The sequence below is a fragment of the Nelumbo nucifera genome, chromosome 5 (assembly GCF_055504915.1).
Source record: "Nelumbo nucifera cultivar China Antique chromosome 5, China Antique-T2T, whole genome shotgun sequence".
In the NCBI taxonomy this organism is placed as follows: Eukaryota; Viridiplantae; Streptophyta; class Magnoliopsida; order Proteales; family Nelumbonaceae; genus Nelumbo; species Nelumbo nucifera.
The window spans coordinates 36,435,608-36,458,940 of NC_142653.1; the positions used below are offsets into that span (position 1 = coordinate 36,435,608).

At 43.0% G+C, this 23,333-nt stretch overlaps 1 protein-coding gene across 1 annotated transcript; it reads right to left on the minus strand.

The window, feature by feature from the left end:
• Positions 1-1,157: 1,157 nt before the first annotated feature.
• On the minus strand, positions 1,158-22,154 carry LOC104606765 (O-fucosyltransferase family protein). The gene is made up of 11 exons (XM_010272130.3): positions 21,797-22,154; positions 8,161-8,239; positions 7,884-7,951; positions 4,983-5,071; positions 4,698-4,875; positions 4,074-4,202; positions 3,761-3,897; positions 2,787-3,000; positions 2,496-2,680; positions 1,901-1,996; positions 1,158-1,683 (listed from the first exon to the last, which is right to left on the minus strand). The coding sequence occupies exons 1-11, from the start codon at positions 21,992-21,994 to the stop codon at positions 1,545-1,547; spliced, it is 1,512 nt and encodes a 503-aa protein (XP_010270432.1). The 5' UTR covers positions 21,995-22,154; the 3' UTR covers positions 1,158-1,544.
• Positions 22,155-23,333: the final 1,179 nt, after the last annotated feature.

A 23,333-nucleotide genomic window follows, 5' to 3' on the forward strand; every position in this document is an offset into this window, starting at 1 on the left:
TAAGAATCAGGAAAATCCAGAATCCATTCTTTTAGAGAGAATTTCTAGAATTGATGCCAAATAGGCCCTTTAACTGCTATTCATTCAAATTCACGTAGATTTTGATAGATTAAGGTTTTTCAAGTATCATACCTTTCTGGTAAAATAATGTAAGTTTTTCAAGTATCATAAATGATGTGATACACTGGTAAGTGGTAACCACTAACCAACTTTCTATCAAAGAGAATAGGAAGAAGGTGGTGCAAATTTTGCACATCTTATCATAGCTCAAGTTTGCAGTTTGCACTAAAAATGAGTACAAAATTTGCATCATCAAGTAAGGGTGCAAAACCTAGTTATAACATATAAAGCAAACTGCAAACCCGTATAAATCTGTATCAAATGTAAATTTTACATCCGGATTTGATTTGAATGGCAAACAAAACAAAGAGACGAAACTTCAAAAGAAACTGGCAAATTCATCTCAGGGCTAGGACCACCAAGTGTCCCCAAACTAACTCATTTCTGTTTACCTCATTTTTAACAAAGAATCACAAGGCTGTCAGTGAATGTTGGATGCTAACGCCTAATTTTCCCCTTATCAAATGCCTCAGGAACCATAACCTTCTGTCATGTCCCTGTTACAATACACTACCATAAAATCAGTCTAGCAAGTCTAATGACCCAATTTTAAACCATGCATCAGAGTTAGAAGCTCAACCCTCAGAGAGCTTCCATTCTTGCTGGTCCCAATTAGCTCAGCAGAGCGTCTCTGATTTGGTCTTTAAATGCCTTTGGCCCAGATTGCCCTGGGATTCCAACATTACCCCATCCTGCCTCTCTCCGAGGCTACCCAATCCAGCATCATCTGCTGTCTATTACGAGACCGGATCTGCTTCTCACACAGGGCGCCTCACACCGACCTGACACGCACATCCTACCATGTATTGAAAGCATCTCCCGTATTTATAAGTTATTACTCATGGGAGATGTTCCCAATGCACGGTGGATGTGCCTGTAAGGCGCCCATGTGTGAGGAATAGATCCCGTTCCATCTAGTATAACCAGCACTGAAGCCCACCCCGAGTACAGAATCCATGGCAACACCTTGAAACTTTTCTTCCATACATATTGAACGTGCCATCCTCACCATGACGGGATCAATTATAACATGGACATTTTGTTTTCCTCTGAAACCACACATTTCAAATCACTGCAGCCATGGTACTGTTGTACGGTGCTAAAAATCAATACAATATTTTCTTGGTGAAGAAAAACAGTAGTGAAAACGCTCACCATAGAATTCTTCTTACAGCGTTTATTATGTAAATAAACAAACTACACTAATATAGAAAAAATAAGGAAAAAAAAACAAAGAGAAGACAGAGCATGTGCTCTTGAACTGAGTTATCTTCAAGCCTTGGCTTCCACTTGGCTAATCTCCCACTTGAGTAAGCAAGTATACTGAGATTCATTTCAGGTGCCAGCAGATGCAGTTACTTGGATCCACATTCATCCAATGTGCTACTTGATATTTGCAAAAATAGCAGTTCGGCTACATACCCCTATGTCATCTGAACATGCTTTTTAGAACGACAAATACACTCTGGATATGGATTTTCATAGAAAGACTCTTCAGTTCTAAACCGACCTCGGCCTTTAATCCCTGGCATGGCACCCTGCCTTTTCCTTGGAGCTCCTTGCCTGTAAATTCCAGCTCATGAATAGTTATTTTAATAATCTTAGCTTTGTTGTTTTCCATTCAAACTATCTGGAATCTCCAACTCCAGTGGCACAGACTAGTTAAGTTTAAGTAAAAGGGATTTCTTTTCTTTTTTTTTTTTGATGGTTATTACTTTTTTCTATTCATAACCACAAAAGGAAAAGAGTAGAAGGGCTAACACAGACAAAAGAGGATTACCTGTTTTTGTGCATCTCTCTTACAATATAAGATAATGATGATCCTTCTTCTAACTCTCCCCTTTCAATCTTATCAAACACTTGAACAAGTCCTCCCCTGCAGACAAATTTAAACACAGCAGTTGAAGAAAAGATTAAAACTAGGAAAATCGTTTTACATACAACAAAAAAAATGAAAACATCTAGATGTTTCCAATCTCCAAACACAAGAAGCTAATGCACAAAAGAAGTTTCATGTGAACAATAAATCTTCTACCAATACCAGTCTTTCTAGCTCTTACATGGGACTACAAATAGTAGTTGGTGAACATCTAGATATTTCCAAACACAAACAGCCAATGCAATAAATAAGTTTCATTAGAAATAGAGTTCTAGAAAAAATGAAAGGGCCTTTTGCAGTGATACAACCACATATAGGTATTGTTATTCATAAGTAGCAATAAATCTACAAATGCAGTTTTTCTTGCTCTAACCTACATGGGACTTTATTTTTGATGTTTCTCTTTAGCATTTCCTTAATTTATTTAAGAAACTAGTTTCAGAATATTTATATATGCCTGATTGATTCATCCAATTGGTTATAGTTATCGATGTACCTATCCGGGGTGATTGTCTTCCGATGGCCTAAGAATCTCCGGTGCCCCTCAACTGCTCTTGCCATGTTACCTGAATAAGATGGAATGAATACATCGCTTTCTATAGAGATGATGTAATCCAGTGCTGCTGTCTGAGATGCATGATTGGCAAACACTTTCAATTCTTCTGTAGTCGCCACCATCTCCTGTCATCAATAAATAAGGTCGTTTGCAATTGAACCAAGGTGATGGATTGGATAGTACTAAATTGTTTGCAATGAAGTTGATGGAGACTAATGCTCCTTGTTAGACCTTGAAAACCAAGTTGGGGAAGCAGGATCTTAGTTCTGAAAGGCGAGCACTACCACCATATATTTCACCAGCTGCAATGTAAATTAAAGTTGATGGAGGGTAACCAAGAGCCCGAAGAAAAATCCCAACCTCCTTTGGAGTTAGTGGACAAAAACCTCCTATCCTCTGCTCTATAGAGTTTATCTTCTTCATTTTCCAGTGATTTGTATTCTCCCTGAAAAAACACAAAAGAGAAGTTCCATTTAATCCATCATCAAGCCTATAAACGATATATGAAAATGGGGACATTGAATAAAAGATGTAATTCCAAAGACCATACACTGAAGATCATTTTGGTAGGAGCAAAGCAATTATTATGGTATAGCCAAAGGTGCAGATCTAATTTTATTAAGTTCAGTCAAAACTAAATAGGAGAATAACAATAGATAAAATGATAAGAATATCTTATGTAGTTTTATATATCTTGGATATATAGTTACAGACTTCTACGAAGATAAACCCACAATGTGCACAGACGGAAAAAAAAAAAACATCTTATTCAGACTTAGAAGGTATGTAGACACAATAGCACGCATCAACCCAACCACATAGAAGATTGCTTCAACTGTGTTAAGGTGTTGTTTTATTTTAAAGTAAGCTCATTAAATAATTATTAGCTTCTAAAATATACCAATATGGAGAAGATATTTTTTATACCAATAGTGGAGGGAAAGTGCTTTTATCATTTGATGCTTTAGCACCTGTTTGATTCTTACATGCCACTAATCCTAGAGAATTTAGTAAACTCTTGCAAAGACCGTGATCAGATGCTGAGGCTCAAGAACAAGTAAAACAACTGAACACATGTTTCCTGAACAAGAAACATTGTTTCAACTTCTTGATACATTCAAAAAGCATGGAGGATGGCATCTTCTTGTCATATCACCTTGAAATGTTAATTGATTTATTATACTTTACTGGAAGAAAGATCTCACCTCATTACTCTTAGCTCCTCAGCTTCTGCATCAGTAAGACCATACGTGCAACCAGTAAAAGATAACATATCTTTCTCATATCGTAGATGGAGAGCAATGTATCGTCCTCCACGTGATCTCAACCGCTCCACCAGTTTCTGTGGTGTCACTGTCATGTATGTTCAGAACCTAATTTAACAGGTTTCCCCATAGGACAGGTCTTTTAAATGCATCTATACCCAAAGAAGAATCAAATGGAGATTTTATAAGAGGTTCCTGGATGAAATATTATGGCATTTAAAGAAATACAAATGGGAGAAGCAAAAGTTCAGACCTTCCCCAGGTTCTCAATAGAAGGAGTGAAGCGGAGAGAATAATATAAAGCACGGCATCTCAACTTCTGGATATCAAGAGGGAGGTCATTATTTGCAAGGCGGGAATCAGATTTTGCAACATGAATCACCTGGCACACACACACACACAAAGGACTTTAGAAGCTATCCTTCAAGATCACAAAGTTGGCATTATTAGCCAAGCCAAACCCAGCAGCTCATAACTGTTTCTTAAATATAGACAGTAACACAAGGGCATTAGATGTGCAAATTTGGGTACCCAAGTTGAAGAATTTCAACAGCATTGGGCCTGGACTTTTTTTTGGAGAAGGTAAAAAAAATATTGATGAAAGATGAAAATGTTACAGCAACTTCCTGGAGCCCCACACACAGGAAGAAGACATATTACAGACTCCAAATAGACTGAGTACAGAGCAACTGAAACAGATTCTAAGATTTAAACTCAGGGGTAACAAATATCCAATAAGCAAGTTTAGACACTGCATTCTGAATTGGGCCTGGACTTTGGGCCAGGTCCCTTGGAAAATTTAACAAATGCTAAACCCAAGCCTGTCCAAGTTGCACACCTAGAGGATATTGTAACTTGTAAGTAGTCAGTGAACTACCTGATAGTCCTTCCACAACTGTGTCATCTCTTCATAGTACTTAAGTCCCGACCAGGAAGTAAAATGCTTCCGGGCCCTAGGAACAGACTCCAATTCCTTCGGAAGCTCTTTGATTATTGTCACATCTCCTTGTAAGGATGTTATGAAATGTTCTTCATCAAATAGGTCTGAAAACATACTACATAAAGATCCAAGACAACGGAAAGTGTAAGTACAAACAACCACATGAAAAGTTATGGAGTTAAGCTCAAATGCCACAGACAAGAAAGAACCATCTAAACAAACCTTGAATCCTGCCAAAATGACCGTTTATCTAGTTGAGGAATTACTAATGTTGCATTCATTATGTGTGCCACAGCAACCATATCAGATATCTATAGAGTATTCAGAACAGGTGGTTACCAAGAGTCAGTACAAAATGTCAGAGAGCAAGAATAGTATTAGAGTTGGCAAAAAACACCAATCCAATCTATTTATAAGGTTGAGAACAGAAGAACCCGGGGAAAGAACATTAACATAAATTCATGAATTTCGAAAATGATTATTGAATTTCAGAATTTCCTACAATTGCAGAAAATGATAAGAATGGTTTCTTGTATTTTATTTTGATTTATGTATATATTTTATCATTATTCTAGAAGTTACAATACTGAAGGTTGGATCTAATACCAGGGGTTGGCGCTTGAATCCCCCAAGACTTCAATACTTTCTGACTGTCAATTCTTGCAATAGCTCACAAAAACATCATGAAGTTTTCAGAAGATATTTGAGGTGAAAAGTTATGAATATCTAAGTTTCTTCTTTCTGTATTCAACTTTGTTCTTTTTCTTTTCCAACTTACCTGATACAAATAACAGAAAGAAAAAAGAAAGAAAAAATGGAAAAACAAAAATCCAAAACAGAAGTACAAAAACAAATAAAATACCATGAAAGTTTTCTGGATGAACAAGATCTCAGAAGTGGAAAAAGATGAAACATATTAGAATAACTTCATAAAAAATGTGGCAAATGTTTGAACAATGAAATGCCCTATTTAGGCTGAGTTTGGAAGGAGTACAAATACAAATATTTAGAGTGCAAAACCTTGTATTTTGAATTATTTTGTATGTATTTACACTGTACATATTTGCATTTGTACTCCTTCCAAACTCAGCCTTAGCTGAAAATCTTCAAGTAGAAGCTCAAGGCATACAAAAATAAACGTTACACAGTGTTGCATGGACATGGACATTGGAATTGGAATCTCGCACGTATCCAGTAGTCGGACTCAGTGAACCATTTATGGACACATCTCACATAAATATTAAATATTACAAATATCATTCTTTATAACCATAGAACTTATGAGTATAATAACTTAAATAGTTAAATTACAATTTACAATTAACAAATTAAAATCAAAGCCTTTGCCTATTTGCCACATAGCCACACTAGTTGCTTTTCACTGTATTCCTAATTTAAATGATTATTGGAAAAGATCCAATAAATAATGGATCATAAGTTTGTGTACACTGTGTAAAGACAAATACTAGAGTTCCCTATTGGACAGATTAATAGTTGGACCACTGTAAAATAAAGGCACTTAAAATGAGGATTTGTAATTTTGGAGAGTCAACATAATAGGCATTTTGGTAAATCTGCCTGATTTTCACTGTAGCTGAGTTCAAAACATATTTTGGAGAGCCAGACACAAGTCACTTCACGAGTCCCATCAAAAGGTGGGGTGTGCATGCAACATAGATGCTGGGTAAAGTATATAGACAAAAATTAACCTTTCTAAAGCATAATAATAATAATAATAATTCTAGTCGGGGATGAAGATATAAGAATTTCTTTTTCTGTCAACTCTTTCCATCCTGCAATTATAGGAACTAAAAGTGATTCTTTTCCCAGGCAGTGGATATGGTCCCCAAGTATCAAATCCAAGTTTACCTGATTATATGGATATCAGTTCTTCCATAGATCATCTCATCTCCAGGCAGATATGAAGAAAGTATTTGCTCTTTCAGCCAATCACCCAGGAAGACAGTGACTTACATTCTTATTTATTATCAGTATTCAATGCATATTTATCACTACGCCAATTTGTTCGGTAGCATGGGGTAATCCAAGGAAATTTGTCTCCTCTGATCCTAGCTGTCCAGTGTAAAAGATGCCATAACGGCATAACCTATAGAACCCCTTCCCCTTTTTCAGTAGCTGAAGCATTTGGAGAGAGTTTAATGATGAATTTTGAATAAGTAATGTCACCCAGTGCTTAGAGGTATTACGAGGTGGGGTGCCTTGCTCATTTTTGGATATCCATCTCAGTGGATCTTAAAAGGATGAAGACCCAACACTGCCATAAGACTTGTGACAATATCGCTTTGGACTCCAACTCCAGTGTATAGCTTGTACACCTCTTTCCACATATCACTATTGAAGGCCATGTATTTTTGGTAGATGGATTTAAACCCTTATTGTCATATTAATATAAGTTTTGATGACAGAAGCTTGGGAAACCCAGGTTTATCAGGTATTGGTGAGGTGTTCAGAGATGAGGAGGGTCAAATCCTAGCTCTCTACTCAGGACCAGAAAGGTAGGGGGACTCCCTTAGAGCAGAAGTATTGGCACTGATGGAAGGTATTCAAAGAGCAAAGGACTTGAACATTAGGAAGCTGATTGTTGAAGGAGATTCCAAACTGGTAGTGCGCTGGTTACAAGGAGAAGATTCAAAATTCTGGATCTATAGCAATGAAAAGAAGGTAGTTGACAAGATATAATGGAAACCTCCTTCAATTGGGTTAAACATTGCGCTAAATCATTAGCTAATGCATTAGAAAAACAAGGGGTGGGGAGAGAATCTTTAATCTAGGCACTCTTGTAAGTGAAGGAAAGACGGAGGAGAGATAAGAGGTTTTCTCATTGACTGAATCTTCTTTCTCTTGTATTTTATCTTGTACACTTCTGATCTATTAATGAATTAAAATATTGCAGCTATTGATCACAAAAAAAAAATATTAATATAAGTTTTATTCATATCAAAGAAAAAACTGTATGATATTGTTTGTAATAGTTATGGTTCAAGAAAAATATTATTATGGACAGATAAGGTAACTGCTGAATAATGGGATCAACAGTTGATGCAAGTAAAAATAAAGTAACCAGTTAAAAGCATCTGAAATGTATAGGGGTCACTAACTTACACCAGTGCGCATTTGGTTCAATCCTCCATTGCTTCTCACTGTTATATAGTGGTCCCATCCTTGGGGAGCTGAGAAGTGTTAAGCAAATTCATCATCAGAACAAAAAAACACTATTCCACAATGAAGAAGCAATTCAAAGTAAAAAATATTTAGTGGCACTAAAGTAATTCTAAGGTTACAGGGCTCCCTACAAAGATATCTAATATTGCAGTTGTACTAGTGTCAGAGAAGAAAGAGACCGCATATCAGTCCTGAAGAGCTAGGATTCAAGATAGACCTTTATATCTTGGAGTTGGGTCGACACATGGATGGAAACCATAACTGGAAGGAGTGCCCCACAATTGCTCCTCTGGCACCTGCAAGACAAAATGACAGAAAAAAATAAGAATACCTATACACCCAATAATTTACTAATGCACAACTTCTATAGGAAGAAGGATCCTCAATGAGCTTTAGTTAAATGGATGAGAACAAAAAGAATTGAAACATTGAAGCAAAAAAATATTGAAAATGAAAAAAGAAATCCTAAATGCATCCAATTGTATTCATTCATTCAAATTATATGAGAACTCATAAACCACACAAATAACATACTCACCAATTCAAAGTTATCAAAGCTTCATATAACCCATATAAGCAAATATCACCAAGGACAATCTACAAAAATTTGGAGCCAGCTATCCTGTATTTTATAGGTGTATGTATTCATACAAGACTAAGTTTAAAACTTATTTTGGTCCATAGCTTTCCCATCTTAATCATTGGCTTTGATATCGTCCTACTCAAGCAACTGCCCACAATTTTTATTTCTTTAACCTTCTCAAAACAATAGTTCTGACATCTTCCAAGGCTTGCCCAGGGAATAAAACACTGAATTCTGATTTCAAACTGATATGACTTGGTCACCATGCTCTATATGATTTTCTATTCAAAACCATTTGTCTTTCAAAGGTAAAAACATGTTTACTTCACCTGTAAGAAGCTACAAGGGAAAAACCAAGGTCTGCAAATTGTGTTATATTTTATCTTGAACTATATTCTAGATAAAACCAAATATTATACCGACCATCTAAATTCATCTACCATATCCACGACAAGCATTTTCTCCTCAATCTCCCATACTGAATCTGTAACTGGAAGAAACCTATCCAATAACAATGGGCAGTTGATTCATATTATCGAGGTTTTTTCCAGGTTGAAAGATGGCCTCATTGGAGCAGGTCTGAGTAGAAAGTTTAAGAGAATGTATAGCAGAAAAAGATTGAAAGTCAAGAATTGTGTGGATAGAGTGGATTTTGGAAAGACAACCACAACCACAATTCTTGACTTTCAAGAAGGAACTGCCAGAAAAGGTAGCAGAAATGCAGCTCATGGCTCAAGCAGCAAAGGACTGTAGAATGATTTGCAACATGCACAAGAATGACTAGGAGAAGAAATTTATTGTTACCTTAACAGCCCCACCGAAGGACTGCAAGAGAATCGCTGAAGAGTTAGTAAAGAAGCTGAAGTTAAATAGTATTTAACCCCCTTTGAAAAGTGTAAGGCCCTTCTAGAGTTAGTAGAAGAGAAAATGGAACTCCAGGCTATGTGTTGTCAATTGGAGTCGGCCTCTGTGACTGTTTCAAAATGGACTCCTCATCCTCTCCAGAGAATTTCTCTGCAACCTCTCAATTTTCTTTGCAATTTTAGATGGCATAGGAAACAGGGACATGAAGTAGGTAGGGAAGTTGGCAAGTGTACTTCTGATAAGGGTCACTCTCCCTCCTATAAACAAATATTTTGCCTTCCAGGAGGCCAACTTTTTTCCTACTCTCTCAATGACTGGATCCCATATAGCAGAAGAATAACACTTGGCACCCAAGGGAAGGCCTAGGTACTTCCCCGGAAGATAGTCCACCTGGCAAGCCATCAATCTTACATAGGATTCCAGATTTGGTACGGGGCCCACTGGAATGATTTTGCTTTTATGAAGAATTAGTATTAGGTTGGGATGGTTAGAGGCTTTTCAATTTTCATGGTTGCATCTAAAAAAAGAAAAGATCTACCAACAAAAAAAGAGCAGAAAAGAAATGTGGGCATTGCCCTATTTATCCTTTATTTATTGTTCTATCTTATTCTATGAGGAAGATTGAAGAAGAACTTTGTTTCTGCAGTTCATTGAGATGAATTTGGATATGGGTATGTAGGTAACATGCTTGAACAAAGGGAAGCTAGTATAGCCGCCTTGGTTTTGGTTTTGGCTGTGACTCTTCTGGTTAGTTGCATTGTGTTTAGAAAGTGGAATAAATGCGGAAGGAGAGGGCAAGTCTGCTTGCTCAGTTCACAGCTGAAGAAGCTCTCAGTGCAAGAAAATGGCTACTGCCAGTGTTATCCCTCTTATACCATCTTGAAAGACTAGGCCTCATGAGTTACCAGCTCTGACCCACTGCTCTGGATGCAAGTCATTTGGATATTGGAAAGAGTGCTGGGATATATATGTGGATAATGCCTATTTACATATTTTTCCTATGATAAGTTTAACTCCAATTGCATCTTTAATGTATGTGATCCGAACTGGGCGTACTTAGGCAATAAGAAAATCCAGACAAAGTTGGCTTCTTAATGATACTTATTCTTGAAAGAATTTCAGTGAGGTGGGATCCTTTCATCATTTATGTCATTAATCTAATTCATGAAGGATATCTTATTTTGAGGAAAAAGGATAACTATTATGTTATGAGCCCGCGGGTAGGATCTCGTCACGGGTCTGTCCACCGGGAGAGACTCCTGTCTTCCCTTGCCCTTGCCCTTGCGTAATTGTGGCAATCGCGTGGGTGATTTGTCCAAGAGATCACCCGAACTCTCCTAACACCTTTCTTGGATGAAAACTGAATGCCTTTACTTCAATTCGTAGCTCCTTGAATAGGAGATTACAGAAGGAAACTCCTTGTTGGATTCGGCTAGGCTAGGGTAATCCAACTTAAACTCAAACTCCTAATTACCTACTCCTAATGGTAACACAACTCTTACTTAAGATAAGATAAGATAAGATAAGGATAAGGGATGAGGAATGGAGTAGCTGGCGGTGAGTTGGTGAGCAGAGCTGATGTGGTAAGATAAGTGTGGACCCACCCTGATGAGATGTCGTGTGGGTCCCGCCCTACTGCTGCTGCCAGGCAGCGCGCGCGTCTCACAGTGCTGCTGCCATGTGGTGTGTGCTGCTGTCGTGCAGTGCGTGCTGCTGCCCAGTGTTGCTGCCATGCGACGTGTGCTGCTGCCGTGCGGTGCGTGCTGCGCGCTGTTGGGCGGTGCGTGCTGTGCGCTGCCGGGCGGTGCGTGCTGTTGTGCGGCGCTGCCAGGCGGTGCGTGCTGCTGTACGGCCTGCTGTGCGTGCCGCTGCCTATGACTGCGTCGCAGTGTGCTGTCAGGCGGTGTGTCCATAACATCACACCCCTCCTGGACTACGAGCCTGTCCTCAAGCTCGAGTTTGGGGTAGGCACTGTGAAGATCGGTCCAGGGAATCCAGGTGGCCTCAGCTGATGGTAGTCCGTCCCATTCCACTAGAACCTCGAAGGTACCCTGATTGATGCGTGATCGTACAAGAGCCCGAGGTTGGAGGATGGGTCTGCCGTCCTTTAGAGGTGGTAGGGGAGGCACTTGGTCCGGGGGAATCCCTATAAAAGGCTTCAGGAGGGACACATGGAAGATGTCATGGATTCTGCTGTGCTCCGGTAGCTCGAGTTGATAGGCAACCTTCCCGATCTACCTGAGAACCTTGAAGGGCCCATAAAATTTTGGGGCTAGCTTGGGGGGGCCTCGACGCCTGAGGGAGAGCTGCCGGTAGGGTTGGAGTTTCAGCCAAACGAACTGTCCCGGCTCGAAGGTGACTTCGCGGTGGTGCTGATCGTAGGCGTGCTTCATGCACGCCTGTGCCTGCTATAGGCGCAAGGAGACTTCGGCCAGGAGGGCGTCACGATCTTGGAGGCTGTGATCCACTTCTTCCAGCCGTGTTGAGCCTGGTTCGTAAGATAAAGACGGGGAGGATCTCAACCATTTACCACCTGGAAGGGAGTCATGCCAAGGGAGGAGTGGTAGGACGTGTTATAACAGTATTCGGCCCACGGAAGGCACTCCACCCAGCGCCTGGGCTGGTCTCCCACAAGGCAGCGGAGGTACATCTCTATTGTCCGGTTCACCACCTCTGTTTGGTCGTCAGTTTGTGGATGGTAGGTGGAGGAGAAGGCTAGGTCTGTTCCCTGCAGTCGGAAGAGCTCCTTCCAGAAGGCGCTGGTAAAGATCGGGTCCCTGTCACTTACAATGGATTAGGGTAACCCATGCAATCGGAAGATGTGGCCGAAGAAGGCGTGGGCCACTGAAACCGCGCTGTAGGGGTGAGATAAGGGAAGGAAGTGGGCATACTTTGAGAAGCGGTCCACCACCACAAATATCACCGATTTCCCTCCCACCTTGGGTAAGCCTTCGATGAAGTCCATGTAAATATCTCTGCCCAGATCTGAGTGGGGAGGGCGAGGGGTTGGAGAAGGCCTGTTGGGTGCAAGTTTTCCCACTTCTGCTGCTGGCACGTTGAACAGTTCTGGATGAAGTCCCGTACCGAAACCTTCATGCCTTGCCAGTGGAAATCTGCATGGATGCGGTGCAGTGTTTTCTAGATACCCTCATGCGTGGCGTTGTGTATGCTGGAGATAACAGAGGGAATTAAGGGGCAGTCGGTTGGAAGATAAATTCGGCCCTTGTACAGTACCAACCCGTCCTACATGCTCCAATTGGAGTTGGCCGTTCCTGCCTGTATTTTCTTGAGCAGATCGTTCCATTCGGGTGACTGTGGCAGTTCATTCCGAATGTCTTCCAGTAGGGAGGCTCGGGGCTGTGAGATTGCATGGATTAGCATGTCGTCTTCTCAACGGAACAAGGCATTTGCGGCACGGTTCAAGGCCCCAGCCTTGTAGTCTACTCGGAAGTCGAATCCAAGGAGTTTACTGACCCAATGCTGTTGTGGTGAGGTGGTGAGCCGTTGTTCCAGTAGATATTTGAGGTTGTAATGGTCTGTCTTGACTATGAAAGATCTTCCCCACAGGTACGGCCTCCAGTGCTGCACTGCCTTAGCTAGGCCAATAAGTTCTCGTTCGTAGGCGGGCAACTTAAGGTGGCGGTCGGCCAGCTTGCGGCTGAAAAAGGCGATTGGGTGCCCTTGTTGCTGTAGTATCGCGCCTATGCCGGTGTCGGATGCGTCACACTCCACTGTGAACTCAAGATCAAAGTTTGGCAACTGTAGAACTGGTGTGGAGGAGAGGGCTCCTCTTAATTTTACAAAGGCTGCTTCAGCTGTACCGTCCCAGAGGAAGCCGTTTTTCTTGAGCAGACTTGTTAGCAGGGCTGCCAGCAGTCCGTAATTGTGAACGAACTTGCGGTAGTAGCCGGTCAGCCCTAAGAAACCGCGGAGGGCCTTGGCGGATTGCGGTCTGGGCCATTCTTTGATGGTCTGAATCTTGGAGTCATCCACAGTGACCCCTTGACCGCTAATCACATGTCCTAAGTAAAGGACCCTACATTCCCCAAAGAAGCATTTTGACCGTTTGAGGAAGAGCTGATGTTGTTGCAGGAGTTCAAGAACAATTCGCAGATGCTGCACGTGCTCTACCCATGATTTGCTATAGACTAGGATGTCGTCGAAAAATACCAAGACAAATATGCGGAGATGGAAGTGAAACACCTCGTTCATCAGGGCCTGGAATGTGGAGGGCGTGTTGCTAAGACCGAAGGGCATCACCAGGAACTCGAAGTGGCCATGGTGTGTTCTGAAGGCCGTTTTCTCTACATCTTCTGGGGTCATTCGGACCTGGAAGTATCCTGATCGGAGGTCTAGCTTGGAGAAGTACTGCGCTCCATGGAGTTCGTCTAACAACTCATCTACGACTGGGATGGGAAACTTATCCTTGACCGTCCGACTGTTAAGCTCTCTGTAATCCACACAGAATCTCCAAGTCCTGTCTTGCTTGGGCACCAAAAGAACTGGGGAGGAGAAGGGGGAGCGGCTGGGGCGGATGATCCCTTGTTGTAACATGTCTACGCACTGCCTTTCTATTTCATCTTTCTGCCGATGTTGGTAGCGGTAGGGCCTGACAACAACGGGATCTGATCCGGTTATCAGAGGGATTCGGTGGTCGCAAGTTCTGGGAGGGGGAAGCCCCTTGGGCTCCGCTCCTTGAATACTGTAGAGAAGTCCGTAAGGAGCCTCTCTATATCTGTTGCGCGTGAGTCCCCACCTTGGAGTGTATGTAGCTGCGTCCTTGTTCTTATTCTGGTTCCCTGACATGTGACTGGTTTGCCATCCAAGTGGAAGGTCATGGTCAGGGCGGCGAAGTCCCATAGGATTGGTCCAAGCGTGATCAGCCATTTGACACCTAGGACAATGTCAAATTCGTCCAAGGATAGTACGAATAAATCTGCATGGAAGGACTCTGTTCCGACCTGAATTCTGGTGTCCTTGCAAATTCCGGAGCAGTGAACTCTTTCCCCGTTTGCCACGGCCACCTATAATTGTGGCCTTCTTTCCATGGGCAGTTCTAACTTGCGAGCTGCCTATTCGCTGATGAAATTGTGGGTGCTACCCGAGTCTACCAGAATACGGACTGGCCGCTCTGCTATCAATGCTCTCAGTTGCATGGTTTGGGAGGTCTTGACCCCCATAATGGCATGGAGGGAGATTTCTGGTTCTGATGTAGCAGGTTCATCCTCTTCCTCTTCTTGTTCTTCTACTAGGAGACAGAACAACTTCTTACACTTGTGGTCGGCGGAGTACAGGTCATCGCAGTTGAAGCACTGCCCTCTTGCGCACCGTTCCACCATCTCGGCTCGGGTCAGCCGCCTAATGGGGGGTGCAAACCTACTGCTTCCTATGCTTGACGCTGATCTGGAGGGGTTGCCCGCAAGCAGCCTTGGTTCTCTACTGGTGATCGAAGAGGAAGTCACTCCAGTTGTCTTCGAAGACGTCCATGTTGATGTCGGTCGTCCTATACTGAAGCCCCCGTGGGAGATCTGCATCTTCCTTTCGAAGGCACGTGCGAGGTTCATAGCTGTGACTAGATTAGGGGGGTGCTGCATCTCGACGTCCACTCTTAGGGGTTCCACTAGCCCTGCTGTGAACATGTCAACTTGCTGGTCTGGGCGTACCGGGGCTGCTCTGGCGAGAAGGGTTTGGAACTGGCGCTGATAATCCGTCACAGTCCCGGTTTGCTTGAGGTTGATTAGTTCACCCAGCGGGTTACTTGTCAGCGGGGGTCCAAACCGGAGGAGGCAATAGGATTTAAATTGTTCCCAACTAAGCCCGGGTTCTTCCTGCTCTAGACGGTAGAACCAGAGTTGTGCCTCTTCTGTGAGGTGGAAAGCGGCCAGACTGACCTTGCCTCTGTCATCGGTGCGCTGGTTGCGAAAGAACTGTTCGCAGCGGTACAACCATCCCAGTGGGTCTCCAGTGCCGTTGTAGGACGGAAATTCTAGCCGACTGTATTTGGGGATAACAGCGGCAGTCGGGGTGGTCATTTGAAGTTCGCCGGACGTTTCTGCCCAGTCCGGCCTGCGGCTGTTGTTGGTGGCGATTCCTTCTGAGTTCCTTTCCCTATTGGCTAAGAATGTCTCCAGCAAGCGTCGAAGCTCCCAGACATCATCCTTGACCTCACGAACCTCCATGCTGGTCTCTGCAAGTTTGTGTTCCAGTTCGTGAACCTTGAAAGACAGTGGGTCTTATTCCCCCATGACGGTAAGCTCTGATACCAGAATGTTATGGGCCCGCGCGTAGGATCTTGTCACGGGTCGGTCCACCGGGAGAGACTCCTATCTTCCCTTGCCCTTGCCCTTGTGTACAGACCCTATTGTGGCAATCGCGTGGGTGATTTGTCCAAGAGATCAACCGAACTCTCCTAACACCTTTCTTGGTTGAAAACTGAATGCCTTTACTTCAATTCGTAGCTCCTTAAATAGGAGATTACAGAAGGAAACTCCTTGTTGGATTCGGCTAGGCTAGGGTAATCCAACTTAAACTCAAACTCCTAATGGTAACACAACTCTTACTTAAGATAAGATAAGGATAAGGGATGAGGAATGGAGTAGCTGGCGGCGAGTTGGCGAGCAGAGCTGATGTGGTAAGATAAGTGTGGACCCACCCTGATGAGTTGTCGTGTGGGTCCCGCCCTACTGTTGCTGCCAGGCGGCGCGCGCATCTCACAGTGTTGCTGCCGTGTGGTGCGTGCTGCTGCCGTGTGGTGCGTGCTGCTGCCGTGCGGTGCGTGCTGCTGCCGTGCGGTGCGTGCTGCTGCCGTGTGGCGCGTGCTGCTGCCGTGCGGTGCGTGCTGCGCGCTGCCGGGCGGTGTGTGCTGCTATGCGGCCTACTGTGCGTGCCACTGCCTATGACTGCGCCGCAGTGTGCTGCCGGGCGGTGTGTCCATAACATATTATCAATTGGGTAAAACTCAAATACAAGGTTAGGGCGAGCACCGCCGCTAGTTAAGAGGCTACAAACAACCGAAGATGGAGAGCTTTGTTCAGGCGACAAAATGGAGAAGAGTATTTCAGCTGGAGAAGAAGAAGATCCTTATGGAGGAGATAACAAACAAAAGGAAGAAGAGTCTGAAAATAAGGGAAGACCGATGAGCAACAATCCTAATGGACTCAGAAGTGGTGGACTGGTTTAAAGGCTTCGTAGATGGTCTACTATTTGCAGAAAGAATACAAGGATGGGGAAATGAAACGACAAACAATGGGAAGAGGTTCACAGTAGAAAATAGAAGGAATAGAAATGGAGGATTTATTTTATTAACAGAGTTCTATGGCAAAGAGAGGAAACAGATAGTATGCCTACCAGAGGAACAAGCTAAACAGGGGTGGAACACGGCCACAGGTGCACTTGATGAGTTCAACCAGAAAAAATGGAAGCTCTTAAATACAAAAGAGCAAGCTTTGAGGGAAGAACAAAAATCGGTGGAGTAAGTGAGAGCTTAACTGGGAAAACAAGCCAGTTAAAACAAAATAACAAGACTACTCCCATAACAGTACTTTCAACAGATACTAGTTCGAAAATATTGTGGAATGGAAGGAACGTGGACTGGGATAAGAGGAAGGTCGTGAAAGTAAAAACAGAGGTTGAGAATTGGAAAGAAGTATTGCAAATCTTGATGGAGACACTTCGGCCAAAAGAGAAAATTACCCTTATCCCCTTTGAAAAGAGTAGAGCAATTCTTGATGTGGCCGAACATCAAACTGAGAGCAGAATCCTAGAATCCAAACTTGGCCAGATTGTTAGGAACTGCCTAACTCAAGGACTTTTTCGAGGAAGCCTGCCTCCAGAACGAGAGAGAGAGAGAGAGATTGTATTCCCAAAATCAATAATTCCTCTTCTGGCTTCCTTTCCTTATTTATACAATTCTGTTATATCAACCTCTCCACTTGTCTAGTTTGTTATTTAGTTTGTTCTAGTGGTTGGCTGTCAGTTACATTACTTAAAGGCTGACGTGGCCTTTTCTTGTACACTTGTATTCCCTTTATTTGTGTCTCAACAGTCCCTCCTCCCTTAAAAGCGACCTTGCCCTCAAGGTCAAGATGTGGAAATCTATTCTGTAAGTCCAAGTAAGGTTCCCAAGTTGCATCCTCAAGTGGGAGACTTCACCATACCACCAATGCCTCTGGTTCGATGTGATTCCATTTGCGAATCCACCAGAAATCTGTTATCTGGGTGGACTCAGTTTGAACTTGGCCATCTTCCGAGAATGATGGGAGGGTGGTTGTTGTTATTGTTCCTGTTTTTTGCCATTTCTTTAATAGAGATACATGGAATACAGGGTGCAATTTTGATGTTGCTGGAAGGTCAGGCCTGTATGCCACAGACCCAATGCGTTCCACAATCCAAAATGGGCCGAAGTACCTTGGGCTCAGTTTGTTCCACCTGTGGCCTATTACTGAAACTTGCTTGTATGATTGTAGTTTAAGGAAGACTTGCTCCCCAATCTGGTGCTGGACAGGCCTATGCTTTCTGTTGTAAGAGTCTGCCATCCATTGTTGGGCTCGATGGAGGTGGGATTTGAGATCTTGTAACACCCTATCTTGCTAGAGGAGTTGGTCTTCCACTGCTACTACTGCTGTAGACCCTTTCTCATATGGGAGTAGGGGAGGTGGGTCCCGTCCATATAGAGCCCGAAAGGGAGTCATTCCTGTTGCACTATGATACGTGGTATTGTACCACCATTCCGCCCAATGAAGCCACTTGAGCCACTAACGTGGCCTATCCCCTCCATAGCACCTTAGATAGGTTTCCAAACTCCGGTTGACCACCTCAATTTGCCCATCTGTTTGAGGGTGGTAGCTGGTAGATTTAGGGGTACCATGCAGTCATGCCACATCCTTACCAAAAATGACTCATAAAAATTGGGTCACGGTCTGAGACAATAGAGTTAGGGGTACCATGCAGTCATGCCACATCCTTACCAAAAATCTCAGCCACCATTGAAGCTGTAAAGGGGTGGGAAAGAGGGAGAAAATGGCAGTATTTGGTGAATCTATCAACCACTACGAGAATGCCAAACTTGCCATAGGAAAGGGGAAGCCCCGTTATGAAGTCCATGGATATATTCGTCCACACTTGTGTAGGAATTAGGAGTGGTTGTAGCAGTCCTGCTAGAGACTGGGTATCCGCCTTATTTTTCTGGCAAATGACGCATTCGGCTATGAATTTTTGGACCGAATTCCGCATGCCTTTCCAGTGGAATTGGGTGGCTAGTCTCTTGTAAGTGCGCAAAATCCCCGAGTGTCCTCCTACTGGTGATGAGTGGAACACTTCCAGAAACTGCTGAATATGGGTTGAATCCTGTGGTATCACCATTCGACATTTATACAGCAGCAAGTTATTCTCCACTGTGTATCCTGGGTGGCTAGTAGGGTCCTCTTGGACCTGTGAACGCAGCTTGCTCAGTTGTGGGTATCCTTCAGCTTCTTCCCTTAACTGACTCATGATGGAGCATGTTGGGCCTGTGAAAAGTAATGGAAATAGTTGTGGTTGGCGTGACAGTGCATCCACCACCTTGTTAGTGTACCCTACCTTGTATTTAATGACATAATCGTAGCCGAGTAATTTGGCTATCCATCGCTGCTAATCCGGGGATAGTACGGACTGCTCCAATAGAAATTTCAGGCTATGGTGGTCAGTTTGTATGATGAACCTCCTCCCTTGAAGGTAGGGCCGCCACCTCTGAACTGCGAGAACAACTGCTATCAGTTCGCGTTCAAATACTGACTTGGCCCATTTCTGTGTTGTCATTGCTTTGCTGAAAAAAGCTAGTGGCCTTTCTTCTTGCATGAGAACCGCACCTACTCCTTGGTTTGACGCATCACATTCAATGATGAAGTCCTTTGAGAAGTCTGGAAGTGCGATCGTCGGTGGGGACGAGACAGTTGTTTTGAGAGTCTCGAAGGCCTGTTGGGCCTCCCTAGTCCAGCAGAAACCATTCTTCTTAAGTAAACTTGTCAAGGGGGCAGCAATCAGTCCATACCCTCTGATGAATCACAGGTAGTACCCTGTTAGACCCAAGAAGCCCCGTTACTCCTTAACATTTTGAAGTCGGAGCCAATTTATCATGCTTGAGATCTTTTTTGGGTCTGCTGCTACAATGCCATTTTCGACTATGTGCCCTAAGTAGTGTACTTGCGTCTGTCCAAATGCGCACTTTGACTCCTTTGCAAAGAGTTTATGAGTCTTTAGTAGTTCCAAAGTGATTTGTAGATGTACTAGGTGTTCATCCCATGTAGCGCTATATACAAGTATATCATCAAAAAAAAAAACGAGTATAAATTTGCGCAAATGGGGTCGAAATATGTCATCCATAAGTGCTTGGAACATAGCTGGCGCATTGGTCAACCCGAATGGCATGACCAAAAACTCATAATGCCCCTCATGTGTACGAAAAGCAGTCTTGTGGATGTCACCCTCATGGACCCGAATTTGATGATATCCCAATCTCAAGTCTAGTTTAGAGAATATGGTGGCCCTGCCAAGTTCATCTAGTAGTTCATCGATTACCGGTATGGGAAATCGATCATTCACAGTAATGTTGTTCAGGGCCCTATAGTCTATACAAAACCACCATGTCCCATCCTTCTTTTTCACAAGTAATACCGGCGAGGAGAATGGGCTTTGGCTGGGTTGTATAATTTTTCTATCAAGCATATCTTGCACTTGTCTCTCAATCTCTAGTTTCTGAAAATAGGGGTAACGATAGGGCCTTATATTTGTGGGTGTCGTTCCAGGCAGCAATGGAATGCAATGATCATGGACACGTTTCAGTGGTAGTTCCTTAGGCTCTTGGAAGATCACTGAAAACTTCTGAAGTAGTTGTTGTAGTTGTATGCGGGCTTCTTCGGATCTGCTGGAGTTAGTTCCTTGGGCTAGATCTACCTCGAACTCGTGTCGTTGTATCTTCATCTTTAATCCTGTGCACGTACTGTCGCACACCAGGTTGCTCCCATTAGCTACATGCACCCGGAATGTTGTACATGGTTGGACCGGAATCCCTAGTTGTCTGACCAATGTTTGTGTAATGAAATTGAGAGTGCAGCCACTGTCTATCAGAACCGACACATGGCGCCCTTGTACCAGTCCGGTTACTCTCATAGTTTGAGAGGAAGCAAGACCAGTCAAGGCTTGCAGGGATATTTCCGGGTATTCCTTTGTCCATTGCCCCCATTCTTGGTTGTCCATTGGCTCTTCAATGTCTGTTGATTGCTCAACGTTTTCGGTTTCGGGTTGAAGGAAGAAAACTTGCGGGATCTTACAACAATGGCCCGAGCCGAATTTGTCTCCACATGCATAACAAAGGCCCTTTTCCCGCCGGACTTGCATCTCAGCTCAGGTTAACCTCTTGGCTGAGCCGGGGCCTGAACTAGAGTTGGCGTCCTTGCCTGTGTATTGGAAGGAACACATACAACTCCTGTAATGAATTGAACATCTCTCAAAAGACCACAGTTATCAAGATTCTGGGGTTACCTTTTAACCTCTGGCAGGAACACATCTTCCACAAAATAGCAGTGGTTTGTGGTGGTGTATTGGAAGGGTTTTGCATGCAAAATCTTCAAGCGGCAAAACTCAAAGTGGCAGGAGTAAGATCCGAAGAAATCCCAAGAAGAATGGACATCTTTGCTGATGATTGTTGGAGAACGGTGTGGTTTGTGTCGGAAGTCAAAGCAAATCTCTGGAACAATTTGGAGGAAGATCTGGGCTTATAGAAATGAAATGAAGAAAGTCAAATGGATAACTCAGCAGATGGACTTAACTATACAATGGGTGGGGAGGGAGGCAAATGCTTTTGCTGATTGTCTAGCTAAACAAGGAGTAACTAGGGATCAATTGTACTGGGCCCACTTGTAACGTTATGATGTTTCTGTATTAATGAGTGAGGCTGCACCTCATATTGGAATGCTTGTAACAGACTCTTTATCATTTGCTTCTAATGAAATCAATTGAATGTTTATCTATCAAAAAATAATAAACACCTATCCAATAACATAAATAGAAAAACTCATAGAGATAGAGAGGGGGGAGAGAGAACAGAATTCTAGAATTCAAATCAGTGTTGCACATATACAAACTGGAAATGAAGATCTCAAAATGCAAATTCCAAAATATAATGCATCCAAAACGATCGAATCATACACCATCCAGAACATTAGTGCAATGAGCTTCATCACTATGAAAAGCAGAAATAGACGAACCAAATTAGCAATCCAGATGAAACTAGAAGAACCCATTATAGAATACGATGCAAAAAAAAAAAAAAACTTCTAATAATTCCCAAAAAGACCAGTCTTTTAGATTGTACGGAGAAGGAAAAGGCAAATAAGGCAGGGTCAACAGTAGAAAAGCTATAAATGTGTACCTGTTGAGTTTGAGACTCCTCGGAGACGAAAGATTTTCTTTCATCGTCGGGTATATCTCTCGTAGAGAAAATGAAAATGAAGACGGAGAAAGCAAAAAGAACGAGGGTATAAACAGTCACGGATAAAAGAGAGGGTTTAGGGAGAAATTTAGTTGTTGCAGAGCCTCTCAAATAGGAGGATCCACGGCCGTTTACCATCTCATCGGATCTCTGTCACTCTTCAACTTCACATGCTCTCTCGTATGCTCGTCCCCTCACCTCATAGTAGGGCTCATAGACCGTTTACCATCGCATCGGATCTGTCATTCTTCCGTTTCACATGCTCTCTCGTGGGAGAGTTCACATCAACCCCCCATAGGGGGCGCCCCACAACGTCCCACAGCACATCCCATTTCTAGTACAATCATCGAGAAACCAATACACGGTTAGGATGCGTTGTAGGACGTTTTGGGGCGCCCCTTGTGGGGTGGCTGATGTAAACTCCTCTCGTTGATATCGGATCATTTACCAACAAACGAATTCAAATCAACCCCGCACAAGACTGCCCCCACAACGTCCCACAGTACATTCCCGCCGTATATTGCGAATATCTCCTGATGATGACATCATGATGTTCCCAATACACGATGACGAGGATGTGCTGTGAGACGTTGTGGGGGGCTGATTTGGTCTCCCAATACACCCTGCGAACAACGGCCCACCCAATCCGATGTAGTGGATTTACAGCATGCACCTCACAACGAACTCTGGTTCACCTACCAACAAAATACACTTCAACATCAGGCATCAACTGCCATCACATATCTCATACATAGTGGGTCTCACTTTAATAGTGGGTCCATTTTCATTGTGAGATATGAGTTCACATCTGCGCCCCACAACGTCCCACAGCACATATCCACCATGTATTGGGAACATCTCTCGATGATAGTATCAAAAATGATGATATCATCATCAGGAGATGTTCCCAATATACGGTAGGGATGTGTTGCAAGGTGCAGATGTGAAATCGTGAGATTTGGGTGATAGATGAAGTAGGAATTCGGATTAGCAATTGTTGTTTACCAAACAGGCCGTGGAACCAATTAATAAATTCATAGGCCCCATGTATTTAAATGAACAACCATTGTATTGATAAGGTGTTGGAATGTATTTTGTTGATAGGTGTCTCAACTTACTTATGCAGTGGCTAGGTTGGGACTATGTTAGGAATGTTACTCAAATTTGGATTCAATCCTCACTGAATTGCCCTTACACCATGTTCACAACCACTTGTAATTATGCATAGGAAATATCTCCCATGAATGAAAACATAGAAATACACATCGTGCTCACAACCACTTGTACTTATGCATAGGAAATATCTCCCATGAATGAGGCTCCATTTGGTTTGTGGGAAGATTTGGGTGGGATGGGATGGGATGAAAATGTGTACAAATTTACCTTTCCATTGTTTGGTTTTATATATGGGAAAATAGTAGGAAAAGCATTGCCACAACGTGGTTATTCGCCGAATTCATGTAAGATGAAGAAGAGA